A 13,719-nucleotide genomic window follows, 5' to 3' on the forward strand; every position below is an offset into this window, starting at 1 on the left:
TGGTTGTGTTTTTAAATGGGGAGGTTCAATATCTCAGACAGACATTGAACTTCCGCCACTAACATACTCTGTGGAGTAAGGTCAAGACTCCACATCATTGACAGATAGCTGGATGCTGAATCACCATGGCTCACCATCAGTTTTGTGCACTGTATTTGGCCTGTTTGGATTGATCCTGAGGCAAACACAGCGGGCTAAGCTAATCAAGGTTTAATCTCATTGACATGTTTAGACATGAGTTAAAGATGCGTCTCATCCCTAAATAATCCAGCCATTGATTTAAACTTGAATAAAATGTCATTTGATTCGTCACATGCTTCGTAAACAACCAGTGGCGTGTATTGATGGATGCCAAGGTAAGCCAGGCTTCCCAAAAAATGTACAAAAAAAAAATGAAATAAAAAATATGAATATTCAGTCTCTCTTTTTTGCATAATTTGTTTGTACAGATGAACGTGGTACCTTCAGGCGTTTGGAGATTGCTTCCAAGCATGAACCAGACTTGTGGAGGTGTAAAAAAAAAATTCTGACGTCTTGGCTGATTTCTTTTTTATTTTCCCATGATGTCAAGCAAAGAGGCACTGAGTTTGAACGTAGGCCTTGATATACATCCCAGATACACCTCCAATTGACTCAAATTATGTCAATTAGCCTATCAGAAGCTTCTAAAGCCACAATATAATTTTCTGGAATATTCCAAGCTGTTTAAAGGCACAGTCAACTTAGTGTATGTACATTTCTGACCCACTGAAATTGTGATATGGTGAATTATAAGTGAAATAATCTGTCTGTAACAATTGTTGGAAAAATGACTTGTGTCATGCACAAAGTAGATGTCCTAACCGACTTGCCAAAACTACAGTTTGTTAACAAGAAATGTGTTGAGTGGTTAAAAAACGAGTTTAAATGACTCCAACCTAAGTGCATGTAAACTTCCGACTTCAACTATATTTCATTGACTATTTAACTAACTATTTAGCAGTCTTATGGCTTTGGGCTAGAAGCTGTTCAAGGTCCTGTTGGTTGCAGACTTGTTGCATTGGTCCTGGATGGCAGGGAGCTCGGTTCTGCTGATGTACTGGGCCTTACGCAAATGCACCGCCTCTTAGGCAGTGGGCAACTATAACAGGCAGCCTTTTTAACATAGCACATTAATCATTTATATTATCTGATAATATTATACTCAAGCCAGTACTTTTGTAGTTTTTCAGTAGAATAACAAATGTGTTCATAGAGGGATCTAAGGTTATTGTTCATAATGTTTAGAGTGAATGTATGAATTAGTGTGTCTCTAATTTATAAGTTGTGTGTCTCTTTCCACTCCAGAACTTCCTGAGGTGTCAGAACAACAAGAACAACTACAACCTGGTGTGTGAGACGCTGCAGTTCCTGGACTGTATCTGTGGCAGCACCACGGGAGGCCTGGGGTTGCTGGGACTCTACATCAATGAGAAGAACGTAGGCCTCATCAACCAGACAGTAGAGAGCCTCACAGAGTACTGCCAGGGACCCTGCCATGAGAACCAGGTGGGCACACACACTCACACCTCCTGCTACCTAGATCAAAAGTTATGTTTTTTATGTGTGGATGGAGTATCATGAAACGTTGTAGTCAAATGCCCCAGTGTTTGCGTATAACTGCTGTCTCCATTTCAGTAATTGCAGGGTTGGTCTTATTTGGCAGTGCTTTAATTAAGCTTTTAAATTCTCTTTACAAGCCCAGATAGGTCCCAGTACACACCTCCATATAAAAAAATGTGTTCCTTGCATGGCTTTTTCTTGCAGGATCATGTCAGACTAAACAAAGGCCTTTGTAATAATGTTTTCCGGTTAATCTGGAGATATTTTGACTCAATCATAAACACAACGTCAAAAAGTTTCCTGTTTGTCTGTTTCTCTGTCAGAACTGCATCGCCACTCATGAATGCAACGGTATCGACATCATCATCGCTTTGATCCTCAATGACATCAACCCCCTGGGCAAGAAGAGGATGGACCTGGTGCTGGAGCTCAAGGTTGTCTTGGTTTAGTAGTGATGTTGCACCCTGTTTGTTTTCCTTTATTATCCATTTGACATATTTCTTTGTTCTGTCTTGGTTTAATGCATTTTTTAATCAACAGCACTCATGGCAACCTGCATGTTATTCATCCTCCTGGTGTTCTGTATCCCTTGTAGGGTTGCAAAGGGTCTGAAATGTTCTCAGGAAAAGTTCCATGGGAAGTTAAGCCCGGGAAATTTGGGAATTTTGCTTAAATTCATCAATAAAGTTAGCTTTTAACAGTGAACCTTTTTTGTTGGATACACATAAGGCAATTCTAGGTCTTGTGGCATATTTTGGTTAAACTATCCCCAATTCTATGGGATTGCAACCCTCTGCAAGGCACAGTGCATTCTTCCATCACTTGTGCAGTGCACTCTTCCATCACATGTACAGCTGATTCTCAAGATCTTGCACATTAATGAGATGCTATTGAGGCCACACTACTACACTGTCTGAGCCAAGGACTACATGCTTTCCGGTAAGTTTTGATTACAATACAGGGTGGGGGTGAATATACACTGCTCAAAAAAAGAGACGGAGTCTACAACCCACACAAGTGGCTCAGGTAGTGCAGCTCATCCAGGATGGCACATCAATGCGAGCTGTGGCAAGAAGGTTTGATGTGTCTGTCACCGTAGTGTCCAGAGCATGGAGGCGCTACCAGGAGACAGGCCAGTACATCGGGAGACGTGGAGGAGGCCGTAGGAGGGCAACAACCCAGCAGTAGGACCGCTACCTCCGCCTTTGTGCAAGGAGGAGCAGGAGAAGCACTGCCAGAGCCCTGCAAAATGACCTCCAGCAGGCCACAAATGTGCATGTGTCTGCTCAAACGGTCAGAAACAGACTCCATGAGGGTGGTATGAGGGCCCGACGTCCACAGGTGGGTGGGGGTTGTGCTTACAGCCCAACACCGTGCAGGACGTTTGGCATTTGCCAGAGAACACCAAGATTGGCAAATTCGCCACTGGCACCCTGTGCTCTTCACAGATGAAAGCAGGTTCACACTGAGCACATGTGACAGACGTGACAGTCTGGAGATGCCGTGGAGAACGTTCTGCTGGCTGCAACATCCTCCAGCATGACCGGTTTGGCAGTGGGTCAGTCATGGTGTGGGGTGGCATTTCTTTGGGGGGCCGCACAGCCCTCCATGTGCTCGCCAGAGGTAGCCTGATTGCCAGTAGGTACCGAGATGAGATCCTCAGACGCCTTGTGAGACCATATGCTGGTGCGGTTGGCCCTGTGTTCCTGCTAATGCAAGACCATGCTAGAACTCATGAGGCTGGAGTGTGTCAGCAGTTCCTGCAAGAGGAAGGCATTGATGCTATGGACTGGCCCGCCCATTCCCCAGACCTGAATCCAATTGAGCACATCTGGGACATCATGTCTCGCTCCATTGCACCACAGACTGTCCAGGAGTTGGCGGATGCTTTAGTCCAGGTCTGGGAGGAGATCCCTCAGGAGACCATCCGCCACCTCATCAGGAGCATGCCCAGACGTTGTAGGGAGGTCATACGGGCACGTGGCCACACACACTACTGAGCTACACACACTACTGAGCCTCATTTTGACGTGTTTTAAGGACATTACATCAAAGTTGGATCAGCCTGTAGTGTGGTTTTCCATCTTTAATTTTGAGTGTGACTCCAAATCCAGACCTCCATGGGTTGATAAATTTGATTTCCATTGATAATTTTTGTGTGATTTTGTTGTCAGCACATTCAACTATGTAAAGAAAAAAGTATTTAATAAGAGTATTTCATTCATTCAGATCTAGGATGTGTTATTTTAGTGTTCCCTTTATTTTTTTGAGCAGTGTATTTTATATGACATACATAATTTCTTTGTTAACTAGTAAATAGTAGCCTACAGTAAAGTGTGTTTAAATAATTTCGAACTTGTTAACAAATTCTGCTAGTTAGTTTTTGCTACCATGTGGGTTTTAGCTTGCTTGAGTGTTAATTCACCTGTTTCCATACATGTTTAATTATCAAACATTTATCTTACAAATGAGTTGTTTAATCTAACTGCACAACTATTTATCTGTACATGGAATTATATTTGTTGTTTTCTTACTCTTTTTATGATCTTTACAGGAAAATGCCACAGGCACTATCTGATGTGTCGAGATATTTCACTGCAGCTAATGTAGAAGGAAAAGCTGTGTACATTTGCAAATACTGTGCCAAATCATATGTGAAGAATACAACAAAGATGCAGAATCATCTGGCCAAGTGCATAAAGTTCCCTCTGCACTGACAACTAGCAACCTCTGACAAACGTCCCTCTATTTCTATTCAAGGTGAAAATTATGAATCAGACACCTTATCGATAGCAGCAGCTCATGGTCCTCCTGGAATCAGAAGTTTTTTGACTCAATGAAGGAACGTAGTCAAAGAAATGCTGATGAATGTCTTGCTGTGTAAGCAAATGGTTCACCTCTGATGCTCACAGGCAATGTGTATTGGTAGAGATTTCTGAATGTTCTTCACCCAGCATACACCCCTCCAACCAGACATGCTTTATCTACTCTGCTGGATGCAGAGTTCAACAGAGTTCAAGTGAAGGTCAAGTGTCAACAGTGAAGAGGCGACACCGGGATGCTGGCCTTCTAGGCAAAGGTCCTCTGTCCAGTGTCTGTGTTCTTTTGCCCATCTTAATCTTTTCTTTTTATTGGGCAGTCTGAGATATGGCTTTTTCTTTGCAACTCTTCCTAGATGGCCAGCATCCCGGAGTCGCCTCTTCACTGTTGACATTGAGACTGGTGTTTTGCGGGTACTATTTAATGAAGCTGCCAGTTGAAGACATGAGGCATCTCAAATCAAATCAAATTTTATTTGTCACATACACATGGTTAGCAGATGTTAATGCGAGTGTAGCGAAATGCTTGTGCTTCTAGTTCCGACAATGCAGTAATAACCAACAAGTAATCTAACCTAACAATTCCACAACTACTACCTTATACACACAAGTGTAAAGGGATAAAGAACATGTACATAAAGATATATGAATGAGAGATGGTACAGAAGGGCATTGGCAAGATGCAGTAGATGGTATCGAGTACAGTATGAGATGAGAAATGTAGGGTATGTAAACATAAATGTGGCAAGATGCAGTAGATGATAGAGTACAGTGGCTCGGGTGGTTGTTGTCCTTGATGATCTTAATGGCCTTCCTGTGACATTGGGTGGTGTAGGTGTCCTGGAGGGCAGGTAGTTTGCCCCCGGTGATACGTTGTGCAGACCTCACTACCCTCTGGAGAGCCTTACGGTTGTGGGCGGAGCAGTTGCCGTACCAGGTGATGATACAGCCCGACAGGATGCTCTCGATTGTGCATCTGTAGAAGTTTGTGAGTGCTTTTGGTGACAAGCCGAATTTCTTCAGCCTCCTGAGGTGCTGCTGCGCCTTCTTCACAACACTGTCTTTGTGGGTGGACCAATTCAGTTTGTCCGTGATGTGTACGCCGAGGAACTTAAAACTTTACTACCCTCTCCACTACTGTCCTGTCGATGTGGATAGGGGGGTGCTCCCTCTGCTGTTTCCTGAAGTCCACGATCATCTCCTTTGGTTTGTTGACGTTGAGTGTGAGGTTATTTTCCTGACACCATATTCCGAGGTCCGTCACCTCCTCCCTGTAGGCCGTCTCGTCGTTGTTGGTAATCAAGCCTCACAGTGTAGTGTCGTCCGCAAACTTGATGATTGAGTTGGAGGTGTGCATGGCCACGCAGTCGTGTGTGAACAGGGAGTACAGGAGAGGGCTCAGAACGCACCCTTGTGGGGCCCCAGTGTTGAGGATCAACGGGGGTAGAGATGTTGTTACCTACCCTCACCACCTGGGGGTGGCCCGTTAGGAAGTCCAGTACCCAGTTGCACAGGGCGGGGTCGAGCCCCACGGTCTTGAGCTTGATGACAAGTTTGGAGGGTACTATGGTGTTAAATGCTGAGCTGTAGTCGATGAACAGCATTCTCACATAGGTGTTCCTCTTGTCCAGATGGGCTAGGGCAGTGTGCAGTGTGGTTGCGATTGCGTCATCTGTGGACCTATTGGAGCGGTAAGCAAATTGGAGTGGGTCTAGGTTGACAGGTAGGGTGGAGGTGATATGGTCCTTGACTAGTCTCAAAGCACTTCATGATGACGGAAGTGAGTGCTACGGGGCGGTAATCGTTCAGCTAAGTTACCTTAGCTTTCTTGGGAACAGGAACAATGGTGGCCCTCTTGAAACATGTGGGAACAACAGACTGGGATAAGGATTGATTGAATATGTCCGTAAACACACCAGCCAGCTGGTCTGCGCATGCTCTGAGGACGCGGCTGGGGATGCCGTCTGGGCCTGCAGACTTGCGAGGGTTAACACGTTTAAATGTTTTACTCAAGTCGGCTGCAGTGAAGGAGAGTCCGCAGGTTTTGGTAGCGGGCCGTGTCAGTGGCACTGTATTGTCCTCAAAGCGAGCAAAGAAGTTATTTAGTCTTTCTGGGAGCAAGACAACCTGGTCCGCGATGGGGTTGGTTTTCTTTTTGTAATCCGTGATTGACTGTAGACCCTGCCATATACCTCTTGTGTCTGAGCCGTTGAATTGCAACTCTACTTTGTCTCTACCCTGACGCTTAGCTTGTTTGATTGCCTTGCGGAGGGAATAGCTACACTGTTTGTATTTGGTCATTTTTCTAGTGAACTTGCACTTTCCAATGAACTTGCTCACCGAATCAGCGTATTTGTCAATGTTGTTGTTGGACGCAATGCGGAACATATCCCAATCCATGTGATCGAAGCAGTCTTGAAGTGTGGAATCAGATTGGTCGGATGAGCGTTGAACAGACCTGAGCGCGGGAGCTTCTTGTTTTAGTTTCTGTCTGTAGGCTGGAAGCAACAAAATGGAGTCGTGGTCAGCTTTTCCGAAAGGAGGACGGGGGAAGGCCTTCTATGTGTCGCGGAAGTTAGAAAAACAATGATCCAGTGTTTTACCAGCCCTGGTTGCACAATCAATATGCTGATAGAATTTAGGGAGTCTTGTTTTCAGATTAGCCTTGTTAAAATCCCCAGCTACAATGAATGCAGCCTCAGGATATGTGGTTTCCAGTTTACATAGAGTCATATAAAGTTTGTTCAGGGCCATCGATGTGTCTGCTTGTGGGGGAATATATACGACTGTGATTATAATCGAAGAGAATTCTCTTGGTAGATAATGCGGTCGACATTTGACTGTGAGGAATTCTAATTCAGGTGAACAGAAGGACGTGAGTTTCTCTATGTGGTCACGATCACACCACGTCTCGTTAATCATAAGGCATACCCCCCCCCCTGTCGGCGTGATGCATGAAGAAACCAGCTGGCTGCACCGACTCCAATAGCGTCTTTCTAGTGAGCCATGTTTCCGTGAAGCAAAGAACGTTACAGTCTCTGATGTCTTTCTGGAATGCTACCCTTGCTGTTTCTCTCTGTTTCTCAAACTAGACACTCTAATGTACTTCTCTTCTTGCTCAGTTATGCACCGGGGCCTCTCACTCCTCTTTCTATTCTGGTTAGGGTCAGTTTGTGCTGTTCTGTGAAGGGAGTAGTACACAGCGTTGTACAAGATCTTCATTTTTCTTGGCAATTTCTCGCATGGAATAGCCTTAATTTCTCAAAACAAGAATAGACTGATGAGTTTCTGAAGAAAGTCTTTGTTTCTGGACATTTTGAGCCTGTAATCGAACCCACAAATGCTGATGCTCCAGATACTCAACTAGTCTAAAGAAGGCCAGTTTTATTGCTTTTTTAATTGGTACAACAGTTTTCAGCTGTGCTAACATAATTGCAAAAGGGTTTTCGAATGATCAATTAGCCTTTTAAAATGATAAACTTTAACAATGTCTACACTGCATTTCTGATCAATTTGATGTTATTTTGATGGACAAAATGTGTGCTCTTCTTTAAAAAAAAGGACATTTCAAACTTTTGAACGGTGGTGTATGTTAACCTTTTTGAGAGATGCGATGGATCGTTGAGGATCATTCAATATTCCCTTTTGTTTTTCATTAAAATCATGTGAAGAGTCAACTAAGGTCAAATTCGTAACTACATTTATTTATTTATTTTCTGTTGGAAGTTATTTAATCATTTGCAATTATGTCTACTTATGATGAGGTAAAATGTTTCTGTTTCTGTTTCCATATAATGTGGTAAATATATCCAATGCAAAACACATCTACATTTAAATGGTATTAATATTAATTTACATATATTTACATATATTCCTGTTAATTCCCATATATTCCTGTTAATTCCCACGGAAAGTTTCCACCTCTGAATATTCCCCAAGATGTGCAACCCTAACCCCTTGCCCCTCTCTCCCCTCTCTGTTCCAGAATAACGCCTCCAAGCTCCTCTTGGCCATCATGGAGAGTCGCCATGACAGTGAGAATGCAGAGAGGATACTGTACAACATGAGGCCTAAAGAACTGGTGAGTGCCATGTATTGGTAGTCAGATATACCTCCAGCATGGCATGGCACAGAGGACATTTTTAAGGGGAAGTTATCTGACAGTCTGCTTTGTGACGTTCATATGCAGGTAGAGGTGATAAAGAAGGCCTACATGCAGGGAGAGGTGGAGCCGGAGGAGCCTGCTGAGGAAGATGAAGATGGTGAGGAAGAGCATGCTGCCTCTCCACGAAACGTGGGCCACAACATCTACATCCTGGCTCATCAGGTACTGTAGACCGCTGACTGACTGCATGCAGCTTTACACCTCCTGTAACAGCTCCTATACAACCTATAAACGTATTACATCAGAGCTCTTCCACTCTAACCCCCTTTAGGCGCAATTCAGCTCTATTCTATTAGTCTATTCAAGTAGTTATGTGGGTGAACAACACAGACAGTTTCAGTTATGTAAATAAAAATGTTGATCCCAAGGCATGATGCCCAGCATGCTAGTGTGTGAAAACTGAATAGTCCATATATTGTACACAAACAGTGGCATGTACTGTCAGATGCGTCTGGTGTTGCAGTGATCTGGTGTCAGTGTCAGTTCCCTGTCCCCACAGGCAGCTAGAGGAAGAACACACCTACTGTAACACGTTTCATGCCACCTATCAGATACAATGAGGAAAAATAAACCCCAAAAAATGAAGTTGGTGACTTAGAAGACGCTGATTGTAAATGTTGAGCAATGACAGTACAATAAAAATTCATAAGTATAATGTGATACATCACCTGATGGCATTGGTGCATTCATGCAATGCTTTGGTGCGTTCATCCAGTTGGCCCGCCACAACAAGGAGCTGCAGGCCATGTTGAAGATCTATGGGGAGGGAGATGATGCCCTGGAGTTCTATGCCAAGCACACAGCTCAAATTGAGGTCAGTCATTTTATCCATCTGTTTTCACCATGTCGTTTTCTGTTTTATTACCCCTGTATTAACTTTGGTGGATTTCAACATGTATTTTGGCAATATGTTTTCACTTTTTGTTATCCTAGTCATGTGACAGTCATATTGTCTTTCTTTTCCTGCTGTCAGTATTGTGTATGTTATTAGGGAAAGAATGCTGTCAAAGAAGAGCTTATCAAATGAGTGTTCAAGGTGTTGTGCAGTGCTTTTATACACACAAACAATCACCTTCTTTACTCCTCTTCACTTGTATAACAGTCTATTATAGCCAGGTCATGTCTTAGCCAGTTTTCCAAGATGAAGAATAGGCACCAACATGCCACTGTCAAACCATAAAGTTTTGGGCCTACCAAGTCCAGGGCCTAGAGTTGCCCATCCTCCCCCTGAGAGAGAGGGTTTGTGATGGGCAGCACTGGCTGCATGTGGTTGTGCCCAGATTGTGCGGCTGGATCGCACCATGGAGCAGATAGTCTTCCCCGTGCCCAACATCTGTGAGTTCCTCACCAACGAGTCCAAGCTGCGGGTGTACTACACCACAGAGCGTGACGAGCAGGGCAGCAAGATCAACGACTTCTTCCTGCGCTCCGAGGACCTCTTCAACGAGATGAACTGGCAGAAGAAGCTGCGAGGTACTCAAGAGCCAACCACTGGTAACGCAAACACGGTCCCCTGTGCGTCTCTCTCCTTACCTCTCTATTCTAGGTACCTGCTTTACATGCCCTCACCCCTCCCTGACCCCTCAGGGCCCCTCAGGAGACTCCCCAGGCTGGGTCAGGTCCTCCATGTATGGGCCACAGACCCACCCTGAACCCTGGAGGAGAGAGGGCATGTAAAGGTTATATGTTAAGTTAAAGTACATAACATAAGGTGGATAAATGTTAAGATATTTACAATGTAAGGTTGCAGGGCTCCAGACTAACATCTCCCTGGTGTCACTGGTCCCACTAGCTTTTTCAATTTGTGGCACTAGCCAATGATTTGGTGGCACCCAAAAACACATTTCTGCAGCGTCCCACAATAGAATACATTTGAATCATAATCTTATACAGTATCTTATATCATCTAATTATAGAGTCATTCACAATGCTTTTTTAAAAACTGCGATGGTATTTCATCTATAAATTGTTACATCTAACCTCCCTTTAAAAAAGGATGATAATTCTTCCATGGGGAGAGAAATATTTGCTGTATTATAGCTTATCTCATGCTATTTTACACATTTTGCCATGAGGCTGACATTTTTTTTTACTGTTTTAAATTTCAGGGATTCTTGAAAGATGGGACAAACAACTTTTTTCCACAAAAAAAATGTGAAATATATATTTTGATACAACAAAGTATCTAAATCTAATTTTATTAGCATTTTGGCATGTTTTTCTAGATTTAGAACATAAAACAAAATGTATAAAGCAAACATTATCCCTTAGGTCTAGCACAGCTAATTCTTCAGTTGATAAATCATACTGTATGTTGCAGAACAGTGATTTGAAATATTTTTTCAGAATATACAGTAAATATGCTACAACAGTGACTGAGTTGACAAACCACTGACAGAGTTGACAACAGACACTCAAACCAGACATACAGTGCATGCAACTCAATATTAGGAAGGTGTTCTTAATGTTTTGTACACTTAGTGTATCTTGATTGGATAAGTATTCAACCCCTGAGTCAATCCATGTTTGAATCACCTTTGGCAGCAATTACAGCTGTGAGTCTTTCTCTGTCTAAGAGCTTTGCACACCTGGATTGTACCAATATTGAACCATTATTCTTTAAAAAAATATTCAAGCTCTGTCAAATTGGTTGTTGATCATTTCTAGACAACCAATTTCAAGTCTTGCCAAAGATTTTCAAGCCGATTTTAAGTCTAACTGTAACTAAGCCACTCGGGAAGATTCAATGTTGTCCTGGTAAGCAACTTAAGTCGCCTTGTGTTTTAGGTTATTATCTTGCAGAACGGTGTATTTTTCTCCCAGTGTCTGTTGGAAAGCAGATTGAACCAAGTTACGGGCTCCCGAGTGGCGCAGCGGTCTAAGGCAGAGCATCTCAGTGCTAGATGCGTCACTACAGACCCTGGTTTGATTCCAGACTGTATCACAACCGCCCGTGATTGGGAGTCCCAGGGCGGTGCACAATTGACCCAGCGTAGTCCGGGATAGTGTTAACCCTCGCAAGGCTGCAGGCCCAGACGGCATCCCCAGCCGCGCCCTCAGAGCATGCACAGACCAGCTGGCTGGTGTGTTTACGGACATATTCAATCAATCCCTATCCCAGTCTGCTGTTCCCACATGCTTCAAGAGGGCCACCATTGTTCCTGTTCCCAAGAAAGCTAAGGTAACTGAGCTAAACGACTACCGCCCCGTAGCACTCACTTCCGTCATCATGAAGTGCTTTGAGAGACTAGTCAAGGACCATATCACCGCCACCCTACCTGACACCCTAGACCCACTCCAATTTGCTTACCGCCCCAATAGGTCCACAGACGATGCAATCTCAACCACACTGCACACTGCCCTAACCCATCTGGACAAGAGGAATACCTATGTGAGAATGCTGTTCATCGACTACAGCTCGGCATTTAACACCATAGTACCCTCCAAGCTCATCATCAAGCTCGAGACCCTGGGTCTTGACCCCACCCTGTGCAACTGGGTACTGGACTTCCTGACGGGCCACCCCCAGGTGGTGAGGGTAGGCAACAACATCTCCACCCCGCTGATCCTCAACACTGGGGCCCCACAAGGGTGCGTTCTGAGCCCTCTCCTGTACTCCCTGTTCACCCACGACCGCGTGGCCACGCACGCCTCCAACTCAATCATCAAGTTTGCGGATGACACAACAGTGGTAGGCTTGATTACCAACAACGACGAGACAGCCTACAGGGAGGAGGTGAGGGCCCTCGGAGTGTGGTGTCAGGAAAATAACCTCACACTCAACGTCAACAATACTAAGGAGATGATTGTGGACTTCAGGAAACAGCAGAGGGAACACCCCCCTATCCACATCGATGGAACAGTAGTGGAGAGGGTAGCAAGTTTAAAGTTCCTCGGCATACACATCACAGACAAACTGAATTGGTCCACCCACACAGACAGCATCGTGAAGAAGGCGCAGCAGCGCCTCTTCAACCTCAGGAGGCTGAAGAAATTTGGCTTGTCACCAAAAGCACTCACAAACTTCTACAGATGCACAATCGAGAGCATCCTGGCGGGCTGTATCACCGTCTGGTATGGCAACTGCTCCGCCCACAACCGTAAGGCTCTCCAGAGGGTAGTGAGGTCTGCACAACGCATCACCGGGGGCAAACTACCTGCCCTCCAGGACACCTACACCACCCGATGAACTGCCTGTTCACCCCGCTATCATCAAGAAGGCGAAGTCAGTACAGGTGCATCAAAGCTGGGACCGAGAGACTGAAAAACAGCTTCTATCTCAAGGCCATCAGACTGTTAAACAGCCACCACTAACATTGAGTGGCTGCTGCCAACATACTGACTCAACTCCAGCCACTTTAATAATGGGAATTGATGGGAAATTATGTAAAATATATCACTAGCCACTTTAAACAATGCTACCTAATATAATGTTTACATACCCTACATTATTCATCTCATATGTATACGTATATACTGTACTCTATATTACCTACTGCATCTTTATGTAATACATGTATCACTAGCCACTTTAACTATGCCACTTTGTTTACATACTCATCTCATATGTATATACTGTACTCGATACCATCTACTGTATCTTGCCTATGCCGCTCTGTACCATCACTTATTCATATATCTTTATGTACATATTCTTTATCCCCTTACACTTGTGTGTATAAGACTGTAGTTTTGGAATTGTTAGTTAGATTACTTGTTGGTTATTACTGCATTGTCGGAACTAGATGTCATGCATAGGTGTAATAGGTGGCAGGGAAGTCAGGCGCAGGAGAGTCAAATGGAGTGTAAAATGGAGTCTTTTAATAAAGTCCACGGAGTATGCTCCATAACACTCTATGTACATAAACACAAAACATGGGTACGAGGACCCGACGCGCACCTATACAAACAATCACACTACACTGACAATAACAATCTCTGACAAAGACATGAGGGGAAACAGAGGGCAAATACACAACAGGTAATGAATGGGATTGACAACAGGTGTGTGGGAAGACAAGACAAAACCAATGGAAAATGAAAAAAGGATCAATGATGGCTAGAAGACCGGTGACGTCGAACGCCGAGCACCGCCCGAACAAGGAGAGGCAACGACTTCGGCAGAAGTCGTGACAGTACCCCCCCCTGACGCGA

The 13,719-nt window shown here is 44.2% G+C and overlaps 1 protein-coding gene across 11 annotated transcripts in view; it reads left to right on the top strand.

Moving 5' to 3' along the window:
* The window catches only part of LOC112220132 (inositol 1,4,5-trisphosphate receptor type 1-like), a 143,713-nt gene that overhangs the window by 83,779 nt on the left and 46,215 nt on the right, over window positions 1-13,719 (top strand). For 6 of the 11 annotated variants that reach the window (XM_042331591.1, XM_042331594.1, XM_042331601.1 and 3 more), the window contains 6 exons: window positions 1,327-1,527; window positions 1,905-2,015; window positions 8,386-8,481; window positions 8,590-8,727; window positions 9,281-9,379; window positions 9,846-10,080. In XM_042331591.1, coding sequence (XP_042187525.1) covers window positions 1,327-1,527; window positions 1,905-2,015; window positions 8,386-8,481; window positions 8,590-8,727; window positions 9,281-9,379; window positions 9,846-10,080 — 880 coding nt within the window. The remainder of the gene's footprint in view (window positions 1-1,326; window positions 1,528-1,904; window positions 2,016-8,385; window positions 8,482-8,589; window positions 8,728-9,280; window positions 9,380-9,845; window positions 10,081-13,719) is intronic. The other 5 variants (XM_042331595.1, XM_042331619.1, XM_042331636.1 and 2 more) reach the window with 2 other exon arrangements.

This window comes from Oncorhynchus tshawytscha, linkage group LG02, assembly GCF_018296145.1.
Source record: "Oncorhynchus tshawytscha isolate Ot180627B linkage group LG02, Otsh_v2.0, whole genome shotgun sequence".
In the NCBI taxonomy this organism is placed as follows: Eukaryota; Metazoa; Chordata; class Actinopteri; order Salmoniformes; family Salmonidae; genus Oncorhynchus; species Oncorhynchus tshawytscha.